Below are 14,251 nucleotides of genomic sequence, written 5' to 3'. Positions count from 1 at the left end.
AATTTACTCTTCTTTTTATTGAGTAAGGGCTGCTCTGGTCATAATTATTCCCAGGAATGAGGACAGAAAAGAGAAAACTATTCCCTAGAAGTTTTGCCTGTCAGAAAGTGGGCAGAGAATTTCTGGCTAAATGAACAAAGAAAGAAAAAGTGGAGGGGAGGAGAAAAAAAGCACCCTCTTCTCCCCAGATAAAAGTACTACCTCAGAAGGCTCCACTAATTCCCTCATGGGAAAAGGAAGAAAGAGGTAGTGAAATATTTTTATTCTTATATTTAATTTTTTTTGTTCTGTCAACTGCAGATCCCTGGCTTGAAATATTTACTCTGTAATCTTCACCCTAGAATCCTAAAATGAGTGTACAGCACTGTGATGAGCCAAATTATTAATAAAAATCAGTGTTAATAACCCCTACTGTATTAATAACAATTTCTAAATTAATTCTTAAGAAGTCCATGAGAGAAGTAGAGCAGGTGAGTGTTACACTTGGGGTCTAAGCACTTTCCAAGATGTGAAGACCATTTCTGATATGAAGAGAGCCCACTGTCCTACCTGTAACAGCCACCTATCACTAGAACACACCTGTAGAGCTAAGGGAAGTGTTATGTGATAAGCAGGTTAATGCAAAATACATTCAGGTTATGAAAGAATGTTTCTAGAGAAATAATTTTCACTTTTAGAAAGAAAATTATTTTTTGAAATATTTTTTATTTTAAAAATATATAAACAGTTAATAGGACATTTTGAGAATCAATGTGATAGAATGAGGATAAGAGTAAAAACAGGTGTAATTTAAAAGATGTCAAGATATCTGAGAGGGTTTAACAAAACAACTACCTTTCTGAAGAGAAAAATACAGGCTGCAGTGAGTAAGTTATTTCAGAGAATGAAAGACTGGTCTGGAAATTGAAGACAAAGGTTAGTAGCAAGTGAAACACTTCAACATGGAGAACAACTTAGAGAACAACACTTCAACATAGCATTTGCAAGGTGACTATCATCTCTATCAGATACAGTTTTGTTCTCTTTATATATAGCAGTTCTAAAGGTAAAATGGTTAGATATCACTTTTGCTGCATGAAGAAAACCATGTGCAAAGAGATAAAAGCATGTTTAAAATAAGGAAGAAGTATGGATAAAGTACAAAAGAGTTTACAGAGTTCAGCGTGGAGATGTATATGGGAAAGAGACCTGGACAAATGAGAGACCTGGACAAATGAGACACATCATGGTCACAATCTGCTTGGACTGTGCTGGAGAACAATATGGGAGTATCTAAGTATCAAAAAGCAGCAAATCAGATAAAAAAAAAATTAAAAAAAAAATTACTAACTGACTATATCTAAGCTGTCAGGTAAACTTGCTGTCCTGGTCAAGACCATCCAGTCTGAGGGTGTGCTGGAGAGTGTGGTGGCTCTGGGCTACTTTGTCACCTATATTGCCCTCCTAAGGCCTTCAGTGATGGCCACCAGCCCCCAGGTCTTGCCCCCACATTCTACCAGGGAGACACTCTGTGCTAGTAGGTCACAAGATATCTTTAGATCTTTAGACATCCATATTATAGGTATCTGCCTCAGATCTATATTTTCCCTCTTTTTATTGTTACTGTGGAGAATGAAGAAAAAGTAGTCACTCTTTAAAGTGATTCTAAAGGAAGTCAAATAAATTGCACCCCAAAACCTAAGTCTAGCTCAGCTATTTCATGAAGAACAGCATAGCCTGGACCACAAGGTCAGGATGGGTCATGGTGTCCCCAAAGGATAGGTTTACTCCTAGATCTGATCTGCTCCCAGAGGTCTGGATTGTAAAATTACAAGTAGATCCAAAAGTGCAAGAAGGTCTGTTTCCAGGGCTGATTCTCTTTCCCAAGTCAGGAATAGCTGTCTCTAAGCAGAGCTTTATTTATGGACAATGCGGTTGCTGCTTCCCCTCCTGACATCCAGCCTTTTGCGATCTGCCCAGCAGATGTCCCCCGGCCACTGTGGGATGAGAACTCATGGATGGCAGAGATTTTTCTTTCTCTGTGTTGATTGGTCTCAGTAAATAACAAGCTTGAACTGGTCACTCAGAGCTGGAAACAGTCAATACGTAATCTTCTCCAGCCAATGGAAGAGGCATGCTGGGTCACTTGCAGTTCTTTCAGTTCTTTTTGAAGTGTCAAAAAGATGTTATAAGAACTGGTGTTGAAAAGTTTTCAATCACAAATAAATAATAGATGTGCCAGTGTTACAGCTGTGACCATTGTTCTACAGCTAGTCCTATGTATGCTAAAATGAGCATAATTTTTATTGAAATTTCACTACTGCACATGTTAACAGAATGCAACGCTAGCAAAAGCAACAAGACTTCTCATTATGATATTCTGTGTTCATACCTCGAATCCCTGTGGTCTTCCTAGACTTTCTTTACTATGTTTCCATGCAACAAGAATCTCTGATACAGACAAACTCGTAGCTTTGACATCGACGGGAGCAGCAGTGGGTTCTGTATTAAGAAAAATTGAAACAATAAACCTCCACTGTAACAACTTGTGTTTATCAAAAACACTCTATCTGAAACTGTCATTTACTTCTTTTATTCTACCTTAATACTCACAAGAAGGTATGACATTGTGGGGAACATGACAAATTGAACAAGATGAAGAGATTTTTATCCTTGCATTTCTTTATTTGTGTCATGCTATGTCAATATCTGATCAGTGATGATGGGCACAGCAAACTGACAGAATCTCTTGTCTAGAATTAAAAAAAAATATTTAATACTTGTAAACACTCCCTCCCCCCATATACCCCTTTCATACACCTTGATCAGTCTATCTTCAGCAATAAATGGAGCATTCATTATCTTCCTGGCTTTTTAGTGCCATTCTGTCAGCCCAGGATGAGTGATAACTTGGTGGGGTGCTCAGTCAACCCCACTCCAAGGTTATACCACGTAAGAAGTGATATTCAGAGCTGAAGTGAAATGCTACATAAAATAAATTTTTATGACTATGTTATGTCCTTGTAGTCACGGGTACCAGTGTTTGGGGCGTGCCATCTTCTCTCTGGTGTGAAGCATTTACTGTTCTAGTCCTGGGATGCACACTTCTCTAAAGAAGACATTAAGACCTAGGAATTCTCCCTCTGATTTCCTGTGTTGTTACCATTGGCCCTATGTCTGTGTTTTGATCTCCATGCTATGAAGACACTCTGCAGTCTTGACCTCCTGATTATCTGGAGCAGAGGACCCTTCCTGCCCTCCAACCAGAGCAGGTGTCCTTCAGTGCTACCGGGGTATGGCCATTGATGCACACTGAATGGTTTACATATCATGCCTGCCCAACAGTGTTGCCACAGGCATATTTTACTTTCATATCATTGAACACTTTACAAGGGTCCAACTTCTTTCAGTGGTTGGGAATTGGGTAAATGTACATAGAGATCTGCCATGACAAACCATTGAGAATACCACTAATTTGTGTCACCAGTTAACGCATTGGGAGTGAAGAGTATCCAAAAATTGTCACATATCAAACTGAGACATGTGTCAAGGGAATCTTTTGGATCTTTTTCTTTATTACCTAAATATTACTGAAAATTTGCTTAAGACAAGCTGTGGAGACAAGGCTTGAACACAGACAGTGAAGCACACAGCAGCAGCATTTCTCCACCATTCTGATGTAATTCATTTGCTCAGCAAAAAGGTGAATACATATTCCCCCACAGTTGCAGAGCCTGTGATTTCTTCCTTGCCCTAATGTTCCTCATTACACTTCTGTTGATCTGCTCTTGAAGGGCAGGCAAAGGTCTTGGCTTTTATGTTATAGGGAGGCACATCAAAGAGCTTTCTAAAGAATGGGTTTTGGGGGCTCGTTTAACAGGGTTACAGAAAAGGAATTTCTGAATTAAAATGGCACATTTTCTCAGTGATCAAGCTACCTTAGTAAGATGTCTAATATCAGTCTTGACTCATTAGCTACCCTCCCTTCTCTGATCATATCTCAGGCATTTTTCTGGCACTGCTGCTTTACACTTTTTCTCTAGCATGGCTTGTACAAATTTTTCATCCTTTTTGATGTTAGATTTTTAGTGTTTGCAGCTCTTTTGGACCTTCTTTTTTATTTACTTCTAAAGAAAAGAAGCATTTCTGATGTGATGCAACAATGAACATTACTATGAAATATATATAGAACTTTTCAGGTAACAAAGAATAAAAAAATACTCTCCAGGAAAATGTGAAATGATCTGAATTTGATACTGAAAGAATTGCGCTATGTGGAAATGTATTCCTCATAATATGATTTTCTGTTCAATAGTTACACCCTGCTTTCTATTTTATGTACTACTAAGATTTGTGAAGCAAAAGCTATCTTCTAGTTTTTGTATTATTGAAGCAATTACCTTGTTGTCAGAAAAGATTGCAGTGGGATAAATAATTTGAGATGTACACAAAATGTTGGTTGTCAGCCTTTACATTTTCTATAAATGTAGAAATCATTTCCTCTTCACTTCATAGTGTTCACTGGGGAGTGGTTTATGTATTGCTCAGAACAGAAACAAATAATATTTTCTGATATTTTTGAAAATTGTTTTCAACAAATGGAGTAGAAATAGTTTGAATTTTTTTTTTACATTTAGAGAATGCATTTCTTACATATCCAGAAAGTATTCACCGCAGTTTCACTGATATTAGACATTGAGAATGTAAGTGTTCAGCAAAAGAACAGAAATCATATATTTAGGAATTAAGTATATTATAGCTGTCTGAAAGTTTATGGAAACTAAGTAGCATTTTTTATTGATTCAGATAAGATGAGGACCATATAATTTCTGATAATATAATACAGTCTGTGGTTCACTCCAATGTCATACTTTATTCTGTGTGTCTAAAACTAATGATAAATTTGACAGGTTCATTAGGTTTTTCTATAATGGTCACTGATGTTATAATCATATTCTTTTCTTAGTATCTTGGCATTTTGCTAAACCTATTGGTGTCTGCCTGAGGTCATACTGATTGAAAAAAAAGGGCCACCGTCTTTAATGGTCCCTTTAATATTCCCTGTTTTAATTTAAGATGCAGCATGGCAAGTTCTCAAAAGGCTATGTGCAATGTCCACGAAACATTGTCTTTCCATGTGCTGCAATCACACTTTAAGGAAACATGTTCAATTTGTAGGTCTTTGGGATGGCTATAATAAAACAGAACAAGGAATTACACTAATTGCATTGATCTGAAGTTCACTCATCAGATTGAATCCTGAATTTTGAGACTGGCAAGTGAGAAAAAGAAGAGTTACTTACTAGCACTCATTGTGATCTCTCTATTATGACTGTAAACAGATTTTTTTTTTTTTTCCTGAAATAGTCAGCCTTAAAGGTTTCCACATGATTTTACTTAAAAAATAATAAAGTTAAAAAAAACCATAAAATTCCAAGGGCCTATTCATACTTGTGTTGTTTTAACTCTCATGTGGAACAGAGCCTTAGTCAGGACTCCTCATCCAATCACTTAATATCCATTCACTTCTCATTTCAACTCCAGAAAGGATTTTTACACAGTTCCCTAATTCAAAATCTGAGCTCTCATTTGAAGCTAAGAACCTCAGCCTGCGTAATTACATTGCGACTCCAGGCAGTTCCACATAGTTGAGATTTTGGGACTTCAGCCAGGACCCATGACTGGGATGATTCCTTTCTGTAGAAAAATCCACAAAAGAGAACTGTCAGATGGAAAAACATGAGGAGTTGTCCCTCTTGTGTCAACCTGTAGGTAAAGGAAGTGGTAGCATTTGTTCCTTTGCTGGAAATAATTACAGAGAGTATCTTCCAAATCAGGGGACCTCCAGTAAACTGTTTCAATTTCTGAGAAGAGCCAAGAGACATTATGCTCAACTCCACCTCTCAGCTTGTTTGGTGTGTGTCCGTGGTTTGGTGACTCCACCAGATCTGTGGTGGTATGGCTGCCTGCAGGATAAGGCTTTCTCCAGAATCTTGTGCTAGAAAGGGAAAACATGTCTGATTTCCAAAACACCAAGAATGAGATGACTGACTGCTTCCTCGGACTTCTCACTTTTCCTCAAGTCTTTTCTATTTTCACCTTCTCTCTGACCACTGTCTTTGGAGACAGCTTTAAAACAGAGAATAATTAAAAGGGTGAAGAAATGAGCTAGCAGTGAAGCAGTGATCAGACCTGCAGTGCTGATCTCTGCCCTGGACCTTTTATTTAGTGGTGAAACATCCTTACTTGTCGGTAGAGCTCCTGAAACTTAGTCCCATAATGCTGCTCTCCTTTGTGCTTGCTCATGGCATACCTCCTCCTGTGGCTTTCCCTTCTCCATGGCATAACCCAGATTTATTATACAGTGGAGTGTCACGTGGGAATAAGTAGCTGCCTTATTCCATTGAGGCTTTACCAGCATGTTACCTACACACAGTTTGCTTACCTTGGCACATGAGTAGAAATTGGACAAGTGGATTGATAAAGTTCAGGCTTTGTAGATTAAAAGTTCTGAGGAGTGCTGCCATCTTCATGAACATAAATGGTTCATTTCCACCAAGTGATGTGGCAACCATTTATCCTTAGCATGTGAGGAAGGGATGTTCCTATTATATTGATTACATATCTGGCTTACCAAGGGGGCTAGTCAAGGAATGCTTAGTAAACTCTTACATGTCAGGATTGTGATTTTGTTCTTTAAAAAATCAGTGAGGGCAACTGTAGCTGAACTTTTACAGGGTCGAATCCAGATGGATTTGCTGTCAGAAATGGGAAACAGTCCACTGTAGTTTACAGATAATATGCCAATTTATAAATTTTCAGATTCACCTAGGCCCCAAGTAACTCAGCTTTAGCTATGAAGTGAACCACAGGACTTCATTTCATGAATGTAAGATTTTAATTAAAGACATAGAAGCTGTATTTAAAAGTGTGTAATTGTATAGTTTTTCCTCTAAATGAAAAGGAAAGGTTAATTTATTCCTTTGTTTAAATAAGGGTTCAGGGTGAAAAGCAAGGGGAGATGGGCCTAACCAGAACAATCCTTTGTTCTTTAATGTCTTGTTTAATATCACATCATCCACTAACTAGCCTGATGCAAAACTTCTTAAAATTACGAAGAAACAAAATATATGGCCCTTAGACTTTCAGATAATTGTGAGCTTTGGTTCTCCATGGGATCAATGAATTAGTACAAAACCACACAAAGCAAGAACAAAATCTCTGTTCAGTATCTGTACATCTTGCATGTATTACAGAAGTGCATCTGGGGTCCCTCAGGAGGTTTTAAACAGCGAGACTGAGAGTTTTCAGGATTTACCATGTACCGCTCAGGGTTCTCTTTTTCATATCTAGAGGTTTTTAGTAGCATTCAGTACACTGTTTATCAAAATTATAGAACTTTCCATTTTTGTGAAGATAGTTTTGTCAGGTGCCTGAAGGAGAAGACTGATACTGAAACGAACAGAACTAATTCTGTATCTCCCATTGTGGCAAACATAAAAAAAGAAAAAAAAAAAGAAAAAAAAAAGAAAAAAAAGTACCTTTATGAAAGACCTAACTCATCTTGAAACCAGCTGAGTTCTCTTTTTCTCCCAGAAGCTTATTTCTGCTTTCTTCTATATTTTCACCTATTTCTATACTAAATGTGTTCTAATTCGTATTTATTCTTGTGCTGATAGGCTGTGTCTATACTTGTAAACTAAACAAGGACAGGGAGACAAGGCACCAGCCTGAGCCTGGACATACAGTTATCCATAGCATGAAATAGTTAGCATGATGAATAGTGTTGAAGTATTGACTCTGCCCAATTAGTGCTGCCCCAAAATATGCCCAGGAATATGCTGATGCCTGGCCAGGAATGGTTCCCAGGAGGTGTATGGATGCAGCCACAGTCTGGAGAGTGACAGTGTTCAAGTGTGTAGATGTGAACTCTTTTTGGCCAGTTGGCTTCGAGGATGAAGAATGGCTGTCTTGTTTTATTTGCTAAAATACAAATGGTGTAGCATCATTTTCCTTTACCTTTAAAAGCTCTTCACCACACTTAAGAATTTCCCTGATTTTCAGACATCATCTTATCCAAACTCTTTTTAGTAGGAGAAAAGAAACAAGCTCTTCTAGTTTCTACTCATTTCCCGGTGATCCTGTTAGTCCTTTGAACCTGCATCATCCTGAGTTCGCTGTTGAGCATGAGCAATCTGAACTATAGATAAGATTTTAGAAAAGCTTTGTGATAATTTTATCAGAATGATGTCCTGATACAAATTAAAACATTTCAGTCTTTCTTATGTGTAGGTTCTAGCTATTAGGTTCCAATTTTGTAATGGACTGTCTTGTTACTATGCTTTATATACTTGACCTAGCTCTTGTATGTCATTCATGTCCCTTTTCCCCTAGTCCTCTAATTCATATTTTTCCAATGTATTGTTCAGATTCTTCCCTGCATCCTGAAGCTGTAATAACAGCAATATCATAACCAGCTCTTCTATTAGCTTTATGAATATTAAATATATGTGATCTAATAGTGATTCTTAAGAAATTCTGCCAGTAGCCTTCCAAGCCTTTCACAAGTCTAGTGGTAAAGCTATTTTTTTCTGCACCTATATAGAAATATTTTTATTTTTTTCTTGATAGATTAACTAAAATTTATTTTTTGCCAACTGTTATTTGTTTTCATTATTTTGGGATGGAAAAATCTTGCCCCAGGTCCTTGAGCATATAAAAGGGATTGGCTCTCACTATCTATGGCAACTATTAATAGAAAAACAGATAAATTTCATTTAGAGTACATTTGAACAGCAAATTCTGTGCTGCTTAAATTGGAGAGGGTTGAATTTCTGAGCACTTGACAATACCAGTTTTCACCACAGCTGTAAAAATTCTCAGACTTTCACATTCTTATTAGCTATCCTGACTATGATTAGCTATAGTTTTATTTATTAAAAGTAAATGAGAAAGTATTTAACTATTATTGGTCCACTTCTTGATTATCTTTACTATCAATATCTTATTTACTTCATATTTTTTCCTGCTTTATATACTTCCTTAACTTTAAAAAAAATCTTTTTCAACCTTAATTTTTAACAATATTTATGTTATTCATATCCTTTTCATTATTTGGATTTTATTATGTACGATTTTTATTTATTCTGAATATCTTTTAGTGTGTACAGCTCAAGAATCTCAGATGTAATGTACTGCCTTAGAAATGTACCATTTGTTGCAGTATAAATTTCAGGTAGATTTTACACCTTTGGCTCAGAGACATCCCAAAATATTTTCATTTTTACTCTCAACTGTTAATTCTAGCATATTAAATAATTTCCCGCTATTTAATGATGACTTGTTTCACTGTAATTTGTTATGATCAGCTTTTCTATAGTGTCTTAATTATTCATCAAAACAAGACTATAGTACCATTATTCCTTCTCAGTTAGTTAGTACTTGATAAAGAATCTGCTAATTATCGCAGCTGGAACACAAGGTCATTAGTAGTATTTACTATCTGAACTACTCTGAGCAGCTAAATTCTCTCATAAATAACAGTGTCCTGTAATATTTGTCTAAAATTAAAAAGGTCTTTCTCAGCATCCAAATTTATCAGGGCAATCAGCAACTGGCTTCTAGTTTGACTCGCAGTTTCTTTAATTGCCCTTTTCTGAAATGACATGGAACCCAAGGATATTCTTTTTTATCCAAACACTGGTTTTGTATTTCCTGATATGTTACCACATCATCAGCGTGTTACGACATTCAACCATTTTTACTTTTATTTTTTCTTTCCTATGTAGCTCGTACTTTGTTTAGTCATGTTTGCTAAAGCCAGGCTACGTGGCCGTCACTCTTATCAGTACAGCCTTTTCCATCTTCTTGCCATCATACCTTTACGCTTTCATATTAAATTAAAAACAGATATAGACATTGCATATGATTTCCCTGATACTGAAAGCTTGTATTAGTCATCTTGACATTTTTAGCCCCTCAGTATTTAAGTGGAATATAGCCATCAAGAAAAATCTCCAAAGAAGATATAAATGTTAAAAGAAACAGTGCTTAACACTGTTTTTGTTCTTCGTTTTATTTCCAATATATTGTGCCTTTACAATTTTTATTCTCTGTGGATCAAAATAATCTGTGCCTGCACTGAAGCTCAGTGCTTTGTTTCAGTATGTTCTAGCATGAATCTGATACCATTACTTTCCTGGCAGAAAGTGCAGTCAGAAGATTTGTCCCTGCTTTGTTCATGCTCCTTTTCAGCCTCAGACCTGCACATTGCAAACTCTTTTCTGTCTGGCAGCCTAACTTGCTGTTCTCTATGTGCTGTGGTGTCTCCTTCTCTTATTAAAGGGTTTCTTTATGAAAGATTCAGACTTGTCTTTCCCTGGTGCTGGAAGATGTCTATTGTGTCCTTCTGTTCTGCCTTCTTATTGAAGATAACTGCATCTTTTATTTATTTTTTTTTTTTTTTCCTGCATCTTCTATGTGACATCCTCATTCCCTTTTCAGAACTGGTCCCTGGCTCTCATAATCTCTTTTACTTCATTAAAACATCTGACCTCTCTTTCTGTTCTTTTCTCCTTGATTGTTTGCTTTCTACCTGTCCTAAGGTCGCCAGGAAAGACCACTCCTTCAAACCTTTCTAATGCACGAAGCCATCTTTTCCAGAGGGTCACATTTGATTTTTTTCCTCCTGGGTTATCCAGCTATTTTGGTACAACCTTTTTATCTGCTTCTCTATTCTACTCTCTATTCCTCCATTACATTCACCTGCATCTTTAGCTCCTGGATAAACTCTCCCATGAGGTGTGTCTTAGTGATATTTCCTATGAAGTCAAAAGGCCAATGAAGGAGAAGAAATGTCTTAAAACACCTATAACCATTCAGGCATTTTTCCCCCTTTTACCTTTGAATTATCACCGTCATTGATCCCTCAGTAACCATTAGTATCCTATTATCTTCTAAATATCTGACATAGAGATAAAAGGATTAGCCCTTCCAGGTACTTATGGAAAAGCGGTCAGTGTTTTGCTTGTGTTTGCTGAGATTCTTTGCTCAGTAGAAGGTTATTTTTAAAAGCCTTTTACCTCAGTCAGATACAGTTTATGTAATCATAGGTCAGTCAGTTTTTTTTCACAGAAAGGAACATCTTTCTCAATACCATCTGCAAAGCTGCTTGCCTAGGCACAACTCACAGCCACCACAAATAGGGTTTCAACGCATATCAGAGAGAAGAGATAACACGCTATGCAGTCACAGACATCCAGAAAAGAGATGCATTCATTCTTAATACATGAGAATTTTCTTCCTTGTCCAGAACCTTTCCTATGCAAACTCTTGGGTTGGTTTTTTTTGTTTTGTTTTTGGTTTTGTTTTTTTTCCTTGTACTTAGCAGAGACATCAGGATTTAGACTTCTTTAGACAAATCTGTTATGCCAGTGAATAACTGTAGATCCATTTGTAGATGTAGGAAACCTTTTAATATGTCACATAAAGTTTCCTTAACTTTTATATAATTTTATCCTAGGCCTTTATTCTAGATGTTTGCAGAACAGTGAATTACGTGTGTGATGAAAATCAAGTAAGCTAAGCGTTTGCTGGATCAGCCCTAGGACCATAATATATTGTACTGTCAATCTTTATTTAATATCTCCTCTTCAACTGAAATCCTTGAGAAAATATGCCTTTCAATTGTTTAGCTCCTGAAATGTGAAAGTGCATGCTTCTTTCAAAACCACTTTCCCATTTTTTCTCATAGCAAGCTGAAGTGTCTATTGTCCTCAGTCTCCATATTGCCCTGAACTTAGCTGTAATAAACTATTTCATTTTTTCCTTTAAATTTTCAGTATATCACCTAGGGTTATTCCAGAGAAAAGCTTTTTATAAATTAATTTTGCACTGCATTGTCACAGCATCCCATATTTTTTCCTCAAATATAAGACTTTTAAAGTATTTATCCCCATAGAATTCATCTTACCAAAGGAAAGTCTAATGTAAATAAACATAGAGACTGAATTAGCAAAGCTATGATGGATGGGTACTTTCAAGTAACTGAATGACAATCAGAAAAATTGATTTCTACAGATAGTGTCTGGGAGCAAAGAAAGTTAATTTTAACAATTCTAGTCAGATAATTTGCAAAATTTATATTTTAAAATAAATGTTAGAAAAAATTATTTATATATTACTGATTATTCCATTTCCAGTCTTGTCCAAATACCAAGCGAAGGGCTATCTATTACATTTCAACATTCAGCTTTTGCTAAAATAGCTCTTGCTATTTAAAGAAAAAAAAATCCATTAAGGTTCTGTCTCCTTTCCTTGCAAAACTGTATTTTTATTGAACTTTCTGATTAGAGTATGAAATTGTTAAATAATAAAAACATTAGTATTGGCCTCACAGTATAATTTTCCATTGAGGAACAGGCAAGTCAATTGTAAAAATGTCCAAGTTGTACTTGGCAATTTTTACATTTTAAAATGCAGTTGGTTTTATAATAATATGAATACTTGGTAACACTGATCCAAACACTGGAACACAAACAAAGTACTGGAACTGCTTTTAGCCAAAGCAGCACTTCCACCCTCTTTAATTACTGTGAGATAATAATAGTAGATAATATCTGCCACATCATGGCTCCAAAATTACACTTTTTTTATGGGCTAATATGGAATAACATTAAATGTTTTCCAGCTTCACATGAAATACCATTATCTTCACACTACATTTTTTCAGAGATAGTATGAAATTCCTCCCACCTGCACTAGATCTATGTTTAATTTATTCTCTCAACAGGACACAATAGGATAACTCAAAGATAGTACAGTAAGTTACTACTAAGTAGAACTGAAGTGTATGACTTCCAGTAATGGAGCTGCTCAGAATATTCCTGTGGATAACATTTATTCACCTTTTATATGCATGGCAATATCCATACACTAGCTCCTGTTAATACAGAACAACTTATTTTGCCAGCACAAATTAGTCATTTTTTTTGTCACAAAGTACTGTTGAGAGTTATATCAAGTTGACATACTAATTTTCCAGAAAAATTTTTCATTTGTTCTGTTGAACTATTAATATAATTCATATTGACTATTTGGACATTAACATAAATTCAGAATTTTTGTACTAATGAACCAAAAAAGAGAGAAAATAATAGGAAAAAAAATTGCGTTCTGTGCAGTCTTAGTATCCATTAACCAGGAAATGAATATTCATAAGTGGATTTATCTAGTCTTTGAGTTATTGTCTGATTAGCTCATCAAAAAAAGTATCATGAACCTCAGAAATATTAGAAAATATCAGACTTTCTTTGCTCATTGTTAGAGCAGCCTGGCTTAAAGTTAAGACTACAGATTTCGTATTAGGAATGAACCATCATTAAAAGAGATTGTTTTTTGACTAGGACTGATGGGGCTTGAAGTCTATTCCTAAACTTTGTCACTTGCTTTCTGGGTAACCTTGGCAAGTTAGTTCACCTCCTTCTCTGCAAGACATATTTAATGTTACTTTGCACTTCTGCAAATAATTTTGGAATTTAAGATTGAAAAAGCACGTTATAATAGGACACATTATATGAAAATAGCTTCATATGGTTCATAATATACAAGTTAACTTTATGTTGAACTGACCTCCTTCAGCAGAGCAGATGACCACAATAGGGCTGAAGGGACCATCTCCTTTGTTGTTGTAAACGCCAACTTTCACCTCAAAAGGAGTCAGAGGTGGCACACTTTCATCTCTGTAGATGAACTTTGAGGCATCTGAAGATGTTACCATTTTTTCCTTCCAGCCACGTGTTCCATTGGGTCTGAAGGCTACAATATATCCAAATCCTTCTCCATTCTGAAACTCTTCTGACACTGGCTGAAAAATAAAATTCAGGTAATGACCAGACATGGTTTTACTAATTTAGAAAGCAGTCACTCAGTGACTGACAATAATCTAGCAGCTTTTGTGAGGGTGGTCCTTTACAGTTGCATGATAGGATTTTGCTTATCATACCTGGAAACACATGGGGACAATTGCTTCTGAAGAGGAACATTGTAAGATAGTTTCTTTGCCTAATCACCATAGATAGTTCACTGTCCTAGGACTGAATAAACTCTTGGACTTAGAAAGATTTTTTTCTTCTATATCTCCCTCTTTGTGGTTAATGCTTTAACCAGTGGTCTATTAGTGGAATAGCCCCTTCCAATGACCTTATTAAGAATACAGACCAGCATATTGTTAAGGTCTCCTAAAATATGATGTGAATGACACTTACTACAGTGG

The 14,251-nt window shown here is 36.1% G+C and overlaps 1 protein-coding gene across 1 annotated transcript in view; it reads right to left on the bottom strand.

Moving 5' to 3' along the window:
- Positions 1 to 13,843, bottom strand: part of LOC104529220 (contactin-5) — a gene marked incomplete at its 5' end in the record, with an annotated part of 24,262 nt that extends 10,419 nt beyond the window's left edge. The window contains 2 exons of the mRNA XM_010173461.1: positions 2,372 to 2,481; positions 13,609 to 13,843. Of these exons, the coding sequence (XP_010171763.1) occupies positions 2,372 to 2,481; positions 13,609 to 13,843 (345 nt within the window). The remainder of the gene's footprint in view (positions 1 to 2,371; positions 2,482 to 13,608) is intronic.
- Positions 13,844 to 14,251: the final 408 nt, after the last annotated feature.

This window comes from Antrostomus carolinensis, unplaced genomic scaffold (genome assembly GCF_000700745.2).
Source record: "Antrostomus carolinensis isolate BGI_N321 unplaced genomic scaffold, ASM70074v2 scaffold10358, whole genome shotgun sequence".
NCBI lineage: Eukaryota > Metazoa > Chordata > Aves > Caprimulgiformes > Caprimulgidae > Antrostomus > Antrostomus carolinensis.
This window is presented reverse-complemented; position numbering and strand designations above follow the sequence as displayed.